Source organism: Pristiophorus japonicus, chromosome 10, assembly GCF_044704955.1.
Source record: "Pristiophorus japonicus isolate sPriJap1 chromosome 10, sPriJap1.hap1, whole genome shotgun sequence".
Taxonomy (NCBI): domain Eukaryota; kingdom Metazoa; phylum Chordata; class Chondrichthyes; family Pristiophoridae; genus Pristiophorus; species Pristiophorus japonicus.
In genome coordinates, this window is record NC_091986.1 from 191,390,678 (window position 1) to 191,405,142 (window position 14,465).

Sequence of the window (14,465 nt, forward strand, 5' to 3'; positions counted from 1 at the left end):
CTGCGCTAATGCTGGATTATTAGTAGTAGGCTCTTGGATTTGGCAGTGTAATTGGCAGAACAATGGGAACAGGTCACCTGTGCGATCTGTTGATTAAAATGATTTAAAAGAAAATGATGAATGATGAGAGACCTGCAACTTACTACATGAACTATAAATGCTAAATGCAGCAATTAGGAAATGTAGAATACTCTTTTCATTTGAATAAGCATTCAAGTGTTTGCATATTAAGAGGTCTTTTATAGGCTTTTATCTCTGCATAGACATGTATCCATTTTGATTTGCATTAAAATTAAAGGGCATTTGTATGAATGGTTCTTTCTGCCTCTGGTCCTTTGCTGTTAATTTATATGGACAAGTGGATGACAATTGACCTGTTGAGCATTAACAACGCTTTTGTTGTACCCTGGTTGTAGTTTAAAAATGTTTTAAAAATAATTTATCTTGAAGGATGGTTAGAGCTTAAAAAAAAAATGAATGCAAATGATTAGTGGGGCAGGAACAAAATTTCTGAGTACATGCATATTAGCGGTGACGATGTCTGATCCGTTCTAATGATTGTTGAAAATGTTTTGAGTTAATTGAGTCTGACCTGGCGACTTGGGAAACTTGAGGCTGTTTTTCCAATAGCCAACCCCATGCAATTTCCATGTGATGGAGGGGAGGGGGCATTCCTGGTCCATTGTTTGGAAGTTTAAAAAAATAATGGGTACATCATCCTGATCTTGAAGATGATCCTGCACGTGTGTTTAGCTAATGTTGTGCAGTCACTCCAGGATAGAATTAACAAATTGTGGATTGTAATAGTTGCTCTTCTTTTTAAAAAAAAAACTAACAAACCAGCTATGAGGAGACGAGGAGAAACTTCTTCACGCAGAGAGTTGTTAACCTGTGGAATTCCCTGCCGCAGAGAGTTGTTGATGCCAGTTCATTGGATATGTTCAAGAGGGGGTTAGATATGGCCCTTACGGCTAAACGGATCAAGGGGTATGGAGAGAAAGCAGAAAAGGGGTACTGAGGTGAATGATCAGCCGTGATCTTATTGAATGGTGGTGCAGGCTCGAAGGGCCGAATGGCCTACTCCTGCACCTATTTTCTATGTTTCTGTTAAAACTACACAAATGCGATTTGATATTGTTGGAAGAGAGTTGTTTTTTCTCTCTTTCTGTATGTTTTAAATCGAATGAGTGGAGGTAGATCCCTAGTGGCTCAGAGGGCAAATGTAACACAGTGCCATTAAGGGCACTATTTTCAGCTGTCTCAGCCTTTAATATTAACTGTATTTTGCATTGAGAATTACGGTGAGGTTATTATGGAATACATCGAACAGCAACATGCACAGTTAAACAGTGAAATCCGCAAGCTGAGGTCTGAGTTACTCTGCTCCACTGCGCTGTAACAGTATCTCATCGATAGACTCTGCATTAAAATCCATATAAGGGCGTGAAGTTGCGATAGTCACCAACTAAACAGGGCCGAAAAAGTTAGAGCTGTGCACTCGGGTGTAAGTGAATTTTTAACAGCTTGATCAGTCATAATTACTGCCAAACAACCATTCTGGCCCTGAAAATTTAATTTTCCAAGTGTGGAGTCTCATTCCTTCAGACATTAATTAGTGTTGGAGATTTACTTTGTCTGTCTCTTATCTCTCTCTCCATTAATCCCATGTCATTCCCAATCTTTATTTTGCTTTCTGTTCATGATTTAAATCTAATTTATAATTCCTGGTTTAGAATCTTCAATCACATTGGTTGAAGAGCTACGCTGTTGCTTGTCCTGCTCACACACGCCACAGATCCCCTGTAGAGGGCGCCGCGCTGGATCAGACACCAGATAAGAGCAAGTCTCTGCTCAAAAACCCGCAAAAAATCTTGCCGGCTGCAAGGCGATCCTTCGCCGCTGACCGCAAAATCCAGGCCATTGTCTTTCCAACTGCTTCCCCCACCACCAATATAGAAGAATAAACCACTGATGTCTACTGCTTAAGCTCATACGTGATAATGGTCATTTGGGGAAGGTGTCAGAGGGGTGCTATTATCCACTAGTATGAGTCATTACATTCAAGAGTTGGCAGGAAATAAAATCTGATTTAAATTGGCTCCATCCTCCTTCCTATAATGAGGTGTCCAGAATGTGTACAAAATATTCCAGCTGTGTATTGGCTTATATTTAGGCGCATGCGATCACTGACAGCGACTTGCATATAAACCTACAGAAATTAATTCAAGGCAAAAAATCAATTATCCCAATAAGCAGAGCTTCAGCTACAAAATAAGAGCATTTTTTTGCCAATGTAGTGGGAATGTACCTGTAGTGACAAACTCCTTAGTAAAAATGTCTTGTACAAATTCAACAACATTTTGTTTTTGTAATCAGTGCCACTACAGGTAAATGTTAAACCCATAATCCTAGTTGGCTTTTTATAGCCTTTTCTACCTGTGCTCTCACCTTTCATTGTGCTTTTCCCAAAATGTACTACTTTACATTTTTCTCTCTTGAATTGCATCTACCATCAATCGGCCCACTTGGCTTCTTGTGTGTCCTCTGGCAACATCTAGCATTCAACCTCATAGTTTATGTCCCTATTTCGGTATCATCATGAGTTTTTAAAAATATTCCTCTTGTGCCAATGTCCAAATCATTTCTATAAATTGAAAGCAAAAGAGAGCCCAGCACCGATCCCTGGGATACATCACAAACCATAGCCTATAAATCTGCATACTCCTACTAACAACTTTCTTAGCCATTTCTTTTTCCATGTAGCTTAATTTCATTTAATAACATATGCTTTAACCTTTGCAAAAGTCTCTTTATCAAGGGCCTTGTGAAAATCCATCCACTGAATTAATAAATTTCCATTAAATTAACGACCCTTCACAAATTGATGCTGACCATCCATGATTAACTCATGTCTATTTGTTCTGGGATGTGGGTGTTGCTGGCAAGGCCAGCATTTATTGCCCATCCCTAATTGCCCTTGAGAAGGTGGTGGCGAGCCGTCGTCTTGAACCGCTGCACTCCTTGTGGTGAAGGTACTCCCATAGTGCAATTAGGGAGGGGATTCCAGGATTTTGACCCAGCGACGATGATTGAACGACGATAGATTTCCAAGTCAGGATGGTCTGTAACTTGGAGGGGAACTCCCATGTGCCTGCTGCTCTTGTCCTTCTAGGTCGTCGAGGTCACGGGTTTGGGAGGTGTTGCCGAAGAAGCCGTGGCAAGTTACTGCAGCGCATTTTATAGATGGTACACATTGCAACCACGGTGCGCCGGTGATGGAGAGAGTGAATGTTGAAGGTGATGGATAGGATGCCAATCAAGTGGGCTGGATGGTGTAGTGCTTCTTGAATGTTGGAGCAGTACTCGTACAGGCAAGTGGAGAATATTCGATCACACTCCTGACTTGTGCCTTGTAGATGGTGGAAAGGATTTTTTGGAGTCAGGAGGTGAGACACTTGCCGCAGAATACCCAGCCTCTGAACTGCTTTTGTTGCCATAGTATTTATGTGGCTAGTCCAGTTAAGTTTCTGGTCAATGATTACCCCCTGGAGGTTGATGGTGGGGGATTTGGTGATGGTAATGTTGAATATCATGGGGAGGTGGTTAGACTCTCACTTCTTGGAGATGGTCATTGCCTGCCACTTGTGTGACGCGAATGTTACTTGCCACTTATCAGCCCAAGCCTGACTGTCATCCAAGTCTGGCTGCATGTGGGCATGGACCCCTTCATTTTCTGAGGAGTTGTGAATGGAACTGAACACTATGCAATCATCAGCGAACAGCCCCACTTCTGACATGATGGAGGGGAAGTCATTGATGAAGCAGCTGGAGATAGTTGGGCCTCGGACACGGCCCTGAGGAACTCCTGCAGCAATGTCCTGGAGCTGGGATGATTGACCTCCAACAACCACAACCATCTTCCTTTGTGCGAGGTATGATTCCAGCCAGTGGAGAGTTTCCCCCTGATTCCCATTGACTTCAATTTTACTCGGTTGTAATGTATTTGCTTCATGGGTTCTTTTCTTAAGAATTGCTATTAAGAACTAGTTAGTTTATTAGCAAAGGTTTAACAATCACACTGCACATTACAGTTCATCCACCAAACTCACAACTACCTGCCTCATCGTGGATCTCCTGAACCCAACTGGCTGGGGTTTTATTGAGTCTTGTGAATATCACATTACTGGTTAAGCCACTCCCAACTCAACAGTTCTACAAACCTGTGAGCATACTCACAGTTGCATACATTACACTCTGGCTCCTTAATGCCACACTCCGGTAAATGCTGCCTTGATGTCGAGGCAGTCACTGTCGCCTCACCTCTGGAATTCAGCTCTTTTCTCCTTGTTTGAACGAAGGCTGTAATGAAGTCTGGAGCTGAGTGGTTCTGGCAGAACCCAAACTGAGCATCGGTGAGCAGGTTATGGGTGAGTAAGTGCCTCTTGATAGCGCTGTCCACGACACCTTCCATAACTTTGCTGATGATTGAGAGTAGACTGATGGGATGGTAATTGGCCGGATTAAATTTGTCCTTTTTATAGACAGGACATACCTGGGTAGGTTTTGCACATTTTATCCCTATCGTGGATTCTTCAAGTTTACACACCGACAAGTCAAGAATAAATGGCCTTCAATTTCCTCTGTTATCTCTCTCCTTTTTCTCGAACAGCAATTGTAGCATTTGCCATTTTCCAATTTTGGCACGATTCCAGATTTCAATAAAAATTGGAAAATTGAGTTGCGAAAGCTGCTAGGGTTGACTATTTTCTTCAATTTTTTTTTTAAAGTAGTCGTGTAATTTTAAATATAATTGGAGATATACTCACTGTGTCTATTTACCTCTTGTTACTGTGCTTAACATTGCTGGTTGGAGGCAGGCAGATTGTGCAGGACTTCAACTGGATGTGATGACGAAGCAACAGCACGTAAAGATGAATATTTAGGATTATGTAGCAGTTCAGCAATAAGCATTTGGCTTCTTGTATTAAAAAAATAAGTCCAGTTTAGTGATGATGCCAAATATAATCGTATAGTTTCAAACACATTTAGAGTACAAAAGCGTGGATATTATGATCTTGTATAAAACACTGGTTTGGCCTCAACTGGAGTATTGTGTCCAATTCTGGGCACCGCACTTTGGAAGGATGTGAAGTCCCTGGAGAAGATGCTGAATTGATTTACGAGAATGGTTCCAGGGATGAGGGACTTCAGTTGCGTGGATAGACTGGAGAAGCTGGGGTTGTTCTCCGAGCAGTGAAGATTGAGAGGAGATTTGCTAGAGGTGTTCAAAATCATGAGGGGTCTAGACAGAGTAGATAGAGAGAAACTGTTCCCATTGGCAGAAGGGTTGAGAACCAGACGAGACAGATTTAAGGTGATTGGCAAAAGAACCAAAGGTGACATGAGAAAAACCTTTTTTACGCAGCGAGTGGTTGGGACCTGGAATGCACTGCCTGCGAAGGTGGTGGAAACAGACTCAATCATGGCTTCCAAAGGGAAATTGAATAAGTACCTGAAAGAAAAAGATTTGTAGGACTATGGGAAAAGGGCGGGGGAGTGGGACTACCTGAAGTGCTCTTGCAGGGAGCTGGCACGGGCTCAATGGGCCGAATGGCCGGCTTCCGTGCTGTTACCATTCAGTGATTCACATAACAATGAGCATTTGTGCTATATCAAAAAAATTTGCAATAATTGTATTCATGTTTTATCGTTTATCACAGGTAAAATGTTTCAGGCTCCAGATTTGAATCTTATCGTAGAGTTCATTCTCATGTTCCACAAGGAGAAACCGATTGACTGGCTGTTGGACCACATCTTGTGGGTGAAGGTCTGCAATCCTGAAAAAGACGCAGTAAGTGCAGAAGTGTGCTTAGTAAAAGTTTTGAACGCGAGATTTGGTTTGCAATACAAGAACCTATATTTTATTAGAATAAAAAAGTTTTGCAGTGGACTAGATATGCAACAATATTTGAATTGTTCCTAATAAATTAACCTGAAAGAGCCATTTTGGTGAGCTATTTACATTTTTTATTATAGCCAAGGTAATTGGATGCAAACTCTAGGTTCGTGATTTTATGCTACATGACGCAGTTTGTCCTAGAGCTGTGGTATAGTTTCCAAGTGGAGATTTGGCTGGTCTCTGAGAGCAAAAAACTAAGAGCTTGTGCATCTCCCACCATTAGTGTGGGTGAGGCTGGGACAATATTGGAGAGCAGGTTGCTGTCTGCCCTTTAAGATTATTTTACATTACCAGGCCCCTGAATTTGCGGTCGGAGGCTTCCCGCGGGGAAATGCCTTCAATCCGCAAATCAAATATCTGGTGGTCCAGGAGATACGGAGGCTCTTGGTCCTGAGCCTCACCGGGTGCGCGCGGGAAGAGGCCCACATATCCCAGGGGCGCACATGGTTCGCAAACGCCCCATGGATCACGTAGGCTGGCCCAATGAATATATTTTTGAAAAATAAATGCACATGTTTTAAAGGGGCTGAAAATAAACTTGCCTTATTTCACATTTTTTAAATGTATAAATTATTGATTTTTATTTTTCTGTTTTTTGAGATGAGGAGAAACTTCTTCACTCAGAGTTGTTAACCTGTGGAATTCCCTGCCGCAGAGAGTTGTTGATGCCAGTTCATTGGATATATTTAAGAGGGAGTTAGATATGGCCCTTACGGCTAAAGGGATCAAGGGGTATGGAGAGAAAGCAGGAAAGAGGGGTACTGAAGGAATGATCAGCCATGATCTTATTGAATGGTGGTGCAGGCCTACTCCTGCACCTATTTTCTATGTTTCTATGTTTAAAACTCTGAGACTGACAAAAGCAGGTGCAAGGCCTGCTTTTACCAGGTGGAAGAATTTCACGGGCATTTGTTGGGCAAATAGCCCAACTCTCTTATCCCGGGGATTCGTACGATCTGTGAAGATTCTTGACAGATCGCAAGTTGCGGGTTTTGGAGAATGCTGAAACCCGGAACTTGTACGACTCGTGCGCACTTCAAACGTGCCCATAGGGGCTGCAAATTACAGCCCCAGGTTTTCTTGGGGAGACCAGCCCAGTACATTCAATGCTGGATACAATGAGTTCAGCGAGGGTTTCAGGTCAAAGCGATCTCTGATGTTTCACTAGATCGAGCATCCATTTGGAACTATTTCATCCCTTTTTATTTTTCTATTTTTATGCTAAGTAAATACTAGTTTCACCACTGGAAAGATTGTAAATTAATTTTCAAAATAACAGCATTACTTTGATTTAGGGAACATTATGTAACTGCATCACTTTGTCAGAACAGAGCTTTAGAAGAATTCCCCTTCCCCTGCTCCCTAAAGTCGCTGTTTATTTTTAATTATTTATTGAGGTTTGTTTGAATCCAGGCCAAAGTCAGGAGATGAAGGTCTCGGGTCTCGCCCTGCTGAGGGCATTTAAGAGAAAAATGTGAAATGAGATTTGGCATTTTTGTTCCATCTGTCAATTGGCAGGAGTCCATAGCACAAATCCTGTTCCCGGTAATAGCTTCGGCTGTGAGGGCCAAAGGCTGATCATGTGTCTATGTTGTGCTTAATGAAAGTACAGCAAAGTCTTTGCTGCTTATAACTGAACTGAATGGCCCGGGTAAGGTAATATCGGGGTCAGAACGATCTAGTTTTGGGTCGGCAGGTAATTCACCAGATTTTTTTTCTGTGTTTTTTCACCTCTTGGGCAGCTGAAGGCACGAGCACCAATGGCGGGGCAAAGGAAATCTGGGATGCACCAGAGGCCAGAATTGGAGGAACGCACAGCTCTTGGAGGGTTGTAGGGCTGGAGGAGGTTACCGAGGTGGGGAGGGGCGAGGCCATGGAGCGATTTGAACAAAAGGATGAGAATTTTACATTTGGTGCAATGCTGGACTGGGAGCCAATGTCAGTCAACAACACCTCAATTTTAAAATTCTCATCCTTGTTTACAAATCCCTCCATGGCCTCGCCCCTCCCTAGCTCTGTGATCTCCTTCACCCTCACAAACCCACGAGATGTCTGCACTCCTCAAATTCTGGCCTGTTAAGCATCCCTGATTATCACTGCTCAACCATTGGTGGCCGTGCCTTCAGCTGTGTGGGCCTTAAGCTCTGAAACTTCCTCTATAAACCTCTCTGTCTCTCGACCTCGCTTTCCTCCTTTTAAGAAGCTGCTTAAAGCCTACCTCTTTGACCAAGCTTTTGGATACAAGAGCAGGGAGGTTATACTTGAACTGTATAAAACACTAGTTAGGCCACAGCTAGAGTACTGCGTGCAGCTCTGCTCACCACATTAGAGGAAAGATGCGATTGCACTCGAGAGAGTATAGAGGAGATTTACGAGGATGTTGCCAGGTCTGGAGAATTTTAGCTATGAGGAAAGATTGGATAGGCTGGGTTTGTTTTCTTTGGAACAGAGGAGGCTGAGGTGTATAAAACTGAGGGGCCTAGATAGAGTGTATAGGATGGATCTATTTCCCTTACCAGAGGGGTCAACAACCAGGGGGCATAGATTGAAAGTAATTGGTAGGAGGTTTAGAGGGAATTTGAGGTGAAATTTCTTCACCCAGAGGGTGGTGGGATCTGAAACTTACTGGCTGAAAGGGTGGTAGAGGCAGAAACCCTCACCACATTTAAAAAGTACTTGGATGTGCACTTGAAGTGCCGTAACCTACAGGGCTACGGACCAAGAGCTGGAAAGTGGGATTAGGCTGGACAGCTTTGACCGGCGCGGATGCGATAGGCCGAAATGGTCTCCTTCCGTGCTGTAAATTTCTATGGTCATCTGCCCTAATTTCTTCTTGTGTGGCTCGGTGTCAAATCTATTTGTTTTGTCTTATAACGCTGCTGTGAAACGCCTTGGGACATTTTACTACGTTAAAGGCGCTATATAAATAAAAGTTGTTGTGACTGGATAAGTTAAATTCTCTTTTTAATAAAAAAGGGATTTTAAATTGCTGACTGCCTGTTTCTCACCTGAAAAATGGGTAGCCTGAAATTGATAATCTTGGGCATGGAAAGCACCTTATCCAACCCATTAACACCCAACACCCAACGCCTGCCTGATGCAATTTTCAGGTGGAATTTTGCCTGCATGAAGCAACCTGCCCACTTGGGTGCTGCTTAAATATTCAAATTGGAGTCTTAACACCGGTTCTAGATCCTGATTGTAATTTTCAGCATGAGCAGCGTATACTCCTCCCATTTGTACTGGACAGCGAGGGGCCTAATCAGGAATCCTTAAAGGGAGATCACTGAAGGCCGCTCACAACACAGCCCAGTAAACTTAACTTGACCTTCTAGCTGCCTCAGCATGGAAGCTGGCCAATTTTCTGCCCTCCCAATGGAGGCCTCAAAATGCCTCTGACCTCATGCCAACACAATCGGGCTGACTTCATGCCTGTTTTAGGCACAACAGGTGCAGCGCCTAAAATCTGGAACCCTCAGGACCAAGGCCATTCCAGACTTCGTGGTTTTTCGGTCTTTCGCAAGTGTTTCTGATGTCCGAAGTCCAAAAATGCCCGGTTCGGGTATTTCCGGATTTCGGAACGCCAGAGGCGCGTCCCGAGTCTGAAAATGCCTGGGCCCAGGTTCTGATATTTCCGGTTTTTGGACGTCATTTTGTAGTTCTTCTCTTCGCAGGCCTTGCAGTCCTCGCTTCTTCGCAGCGCACCATAAGTCTCCCCCTCTTGTTTTTGTACCTGTATGTTTTGGAAGGTAGTCTGATGCCCTGTACACCTATACCTGTATAAGCCAAGGGGACTTGCGCGTGGAGCTTGTTTGGTTCTGGCGGAAGGGACTTGTGTGCGTACCCAGGAGCAGAGGTGCGGTGACTGTGCAGACATAGTCTGGAACAGGTCAGGTTGGAGTTTTTATTCTTGCAATTTTTGTTAGTTGGATTTAATTTTTTGACTTTTCCCTGGGCCTGGCTGGCGGCGGTAACGGTTTGGCAGGGTGTCCGGATTCCGGAACAAGTTGCGGATTCTGGACGACCCTGTCATGGATTGTCCCGAATTCCGGAACTCTGGATTTTTAAAATCGGCCCCCTCTGGACTTTTACTGGTGTTTAGGGATTGCATGCTGCAGCTCCATCCAGTTATATTGCAGGTTATGGGTTTATCCTAGTGGAAGAAGTTTCATTTTTATTACATGGGATTCATGATTTTTACTGACTTTTGGGGACAATTCTGTCATTTTATTCTGAGACAACTGCAAATCAGTGACTTGTAAGTGGAGTATCAGTTATGGCACTGTGTCTTCCCAAGGTTTATGTCTTAGATCTTGTGGGTGGTGGAATTGGTGAATTCTGACCATCTCAGAAATTTGTAGTCCGGGCAGTTCCATCCTTGAGGCTGGAGAAGAATGTGACAGCCACACACACACAAATAAAACAGATTGAAAATGGTACGAAGATTCATTAGAGTTGAATATATATGTATGAGTTCTGTTAACTAATGCCGCATCAAATTTATGATGTACAACCAGTATCCGATTTTCTTACTGCAAGACAGAATCAATATAGATTGTATTTATTATCCTTGCCATCTAGCCAAATGCAAGTGTGGAAAAGATGACATGATTCTTTAACACTAAAAATGTCATTAAATTATAAAGCACTTTTTTGTGTTCCTAACACAGATGAGGCTGCACACAGGAGGTTAAAGTAACAGTGACCTCAGTCTTTAATAAGACAATCCAGAGTGAGGAACAGGCCTGAGGGGCCGACTTATATACAGTGCTCCCAAGGGATGCTGGAATCCCTTGGGACTTCAGGGGATGAGCTCCCTGGTGGCAGAACATGGGAGTGCATGCTTTACAGATACACAACACTTTCACATTTTTTTGAGTAAAAGAATACCCAATGCACCTTGTAAAATGCTGTGTGTGTGTGTAAAAAAAAAAAAAATACATTATTCGTATCTCTGTATTTAAAATACCCCAAACCAACTCTGGGAGTGGTGCCTCCATAGGCGTCTTAGACCTACAGGATAATTAATTCATGCTGCATTCTGATTAAACAAAAATATTCTTTGTTTTGGTTTTGATACAGAATGCTACAGTAGTCCTCAAACGGTTGATGCGGAAAGTGTGTATTCTGCAAACTCGAAGCCTACCACAGCATCAGAAAGGAGTGGTGTTTACATGTAATTGGAAGCTTTTAAATTATGTGTGCTCATTCAATTTATTGGGCTTGATATGGACAGCCAATAGTAATGGTGTTTATGACCAGAAAATAAAGCTTGGAAATCTAGACAGTTGGGTTATAATGAAATTGGCTGGTTAAAAATACATATTCTTTGGTGTCACTGAAACAGATTAAATGTCAGTGCTGTCGTGGAGAGAAGAACGTGCATCTAATGATTTACCATAATCAATAGCAGATAGCCGTATAGCCTACTTTTACAGGCGCAAGTATTTAAAAACATTTTAAAATAAAGTTATAAAAACACATTTTATTGTTAAAAACCTTCCCCACTATGGTAAGGCTTAATTAAAAAAACGTTTTTTTAAAAAGTCAGGAAAATATTTTTTTTATAACAATTTCAATTTAAATGAATGTTAAATATGTAGTTTCTTTTCTATTTTTTATTATGTTTTGGATGTTTGGGGGGGTGTGGTGGGTTCTCATTCATAGTAATAGGAGCTCCAGACTTACGGAACTCCTGTTGCTATGAATGAGAATCTATACTGCTGTCTCCAGCTCCCGGCCTGTGCACGTCCCCACATGCACACGCTGCGACACTCAGTCACCAGGGGCCTCGGGCTCGGAAGTTCCAATGGGCGCAGCAGCAACAAGCAAGTGCGTATCTTTTTTCTTTTGTCGTTTGCCCGCGGGAGGAGCTCGACCGGAATTGAAGGGCCATTATGCTTCGGCTCATGAAAATTCAACACTTCATTTAAATTCATTGTTGTTTTAATTATGAAAGTCACCTCTCTCCTGCCTTGTGCTTCTTGTGTTCTTTTTTTCTCTATTTCCCTCTTTTTCCCTCCCTTTTCTTTTAGACTCTCCCCTCTCTCTCTCTCTCTCTCCCTCTCTCTCTCTCTCTCTCCCTCTCTCACTTTCTCTCTCCTTTGTTCTGTCACTCTGACCTCTGTCTCTCTCGCTATTTACTTTCCACTCCCTGTCCCTCTTTCCCCCTCCCCTCCCCCTGGCCCCCTCACTTGCTCCATCTGCTACTTTTTAGCCCATTCCCCCTTCTTGTCAATATCCCTTTGCAGTTCCTTTCGGTGTAAAATATTAACCATATCTCTTATTTTAGAATCTGCAACTTTTGGCAGCACTACCCCCTAGATCTGTATCCAAATCTTTGATGTACACAGTGAGCAGCAGTGGCCCCAGAACTGATTCCTGTGGGATGCCATCACCCATTCTGGAAAAACATCCCTCAACTCCTAGGGCTCAATTATCCTGTTATCTGTGGCGTTTTTTTGGCGTGCGCCCTTTTGGGGGTAAATTAAAATATCCAAGTTTCTGCGCCAGCGTTACTCTGAGTTATGATTTTTGTAGGTTAGTATTTTTTTGCATCATGGGAGCGTAACCTGATGTCTGCGCCAGTTTTTCACATTGAAGCCAGTTTGGCCAACTTACATTTTTCCTAGGACGGCGTATGTGACCACTCCCCCAAAAAACCTTCTGGGCACTTAGAAACATAGAAATTTACAGCGCAAAAGGAGGCCATCTTGGCCCATTGTGTCTGCGCCGGCCGACAAAGAGCCGCACGGCCCTTGGTTAGCAGCCCTAAAGATTACATATAAACCTATGAACAATGACGGAAAGGTAAAGAGCACCCAGCCCAACCAGTCTGCCTCACACAACTGTGACACCCCTTATACTGAAACATTCTACACTCCACCCCAACCGGAGCCATGTGATCTCCTGGGAGAGGCAAAAACCAGATTAAAAACCCAGGCCAATTTAGGGAGAAAAAATCTGGGAAAATTTCTCTCCGACCCATCCAAGCGATCGAAACTAGTCCAGGAGATCACGCTGGCCATATTATATTCCCTGCAGTACTTACCATTATATCTGCGCCGTCCAACAAAAGGTCATCCAGTCTAATCCCAATTACCAGCTCTAGGTCCATAACCCTGCAGGTTACAGCACTTTGTGCACATCCAACCATCTCTTAAAAGTGGTGAGGGTTTCTGCATCCACCACTCTTCCAGGCAGCGAGTTCCAGATCCCCACAACCCTCTGCTCAAAGAAGCCCCCCCTCCCAAATCCCCTCTAAACCTTCCACCAACCACCTTAAAACTATGCCCCCTCATAATAGACGCCTCCACCAATGGAAATAGACCCTTACTATCCACTATGTCCAGGCCCCTCAATATTTTGTACACCTCAATGAGGTCTCCTCTCAACCTCCTCTGTTCTAGTGAGAACAAAACCAGCCTATCCAATCTGTCCTCATAACTAAAATTCTCCATTCCAGGCAGCATTCTGATAAATCTCCTCTGCACCCGCTCTAGTGCAATCACGTCCTTCCTATAATACAGCTACCAGAACTGCACACAGTACTCCAGCTGTAACCTAACCAAAGTATTATACAATTTAAGCATAACCTCCCTACTCTTATATTCTCTGCCTCGACCAATAAAGGCAAGCATTCCGTATGCCTTCTTAACCACTTTATCCACCTGGCCTGCTACTTTCAGGGATTTGTGGACAAAGCACTCCAAGGTCCCTTTGTTCATCTACACTATTAAGTGACCTACTGCTTAATGTGTATACTCTTTCCTTATTAGCCCTCCCAAAGTGCATCACCTCACACTTCTCTGAATTAAATTCCATTTGTCATTGCTCTGCCCACCTGACCAGTAGATTGATATAAGAAAAAGCAGCGCACGTTAAAAAATCGGCGCAGAAAGACGCCATTGTTTTTAACCGAAGTTTTGGAGGGAGTTAAGAAGACAACCCATATGCGTTATGAAGCTTAATTTTTTTTTTAAAGTCAAAAGGGAGAAAATGGAAGTCGAATGCAATTCTTTAATTTTAGATTTTTTCAAAGTACCGAGCCCCTGTGCCCGGGCGAGGGAGCGATTCTGCCGGCCGACCCTTGACCCGGTGATGAGACGTTGGGTTGGTGGTGGGGTGGTACTTTGAAAAAAATGGAATAAAGAATTGCATTAGACTTTGTTTCTTTATTGAATGCCTAGCTTCCTGTTCTAAGCAAGCTTATTGTGCATGCGCAGACCAGGGTGTGGTCCATACTAGGGCGTCGATCTTGGGTGGGGGGAGGGGAAGGAAGCGAGAGAGAGAAAAGGTGGTATGAGTCCTTTGTCCTACTGTTTTGAGTTTCTTGCAAAGCTACAATTTAATTATGGGGGCAGTATTGACAATGCCACACCTCGTGCAAGCCTTCTGCATGATGGTGCTGCCGAAGAGATAATTGATTAGACATCATCGCATGAGAAACCTCAGAGCATGTAGGATGATGGGCAGGAGGCCTTGCCCACATCAGGTATATTGAGGC

At 43.3% G+C, this 14,465-nt stretch overlaps 1 protein-coding gene across 1 annotated transcript in view; it reads left to right on the top strand.

Annotated features, from left to right (window-relative positions):
• The window catches only part of mgat4a (alpha-1,3-mannosyl-glycoprotein 4-beta-N-acetylglucosaminyltransferase A), a 281,493-nt gene that overhangs the window by 236,999 nt on the left and 30,029 nt on the right, over window positions 1-14,465 (top strand). Inside the window, exon 9 of the mRNA XM_070892430.1 lies at window positions 5,721-5,851. Coding sequence (XP_070748531.1) covers window positions 5,721-5,851 — 131 coding nt within the window. The remainder of the gene's footprint in view (window positions 1-5,720; window positions 5,852-14,465) is intronic.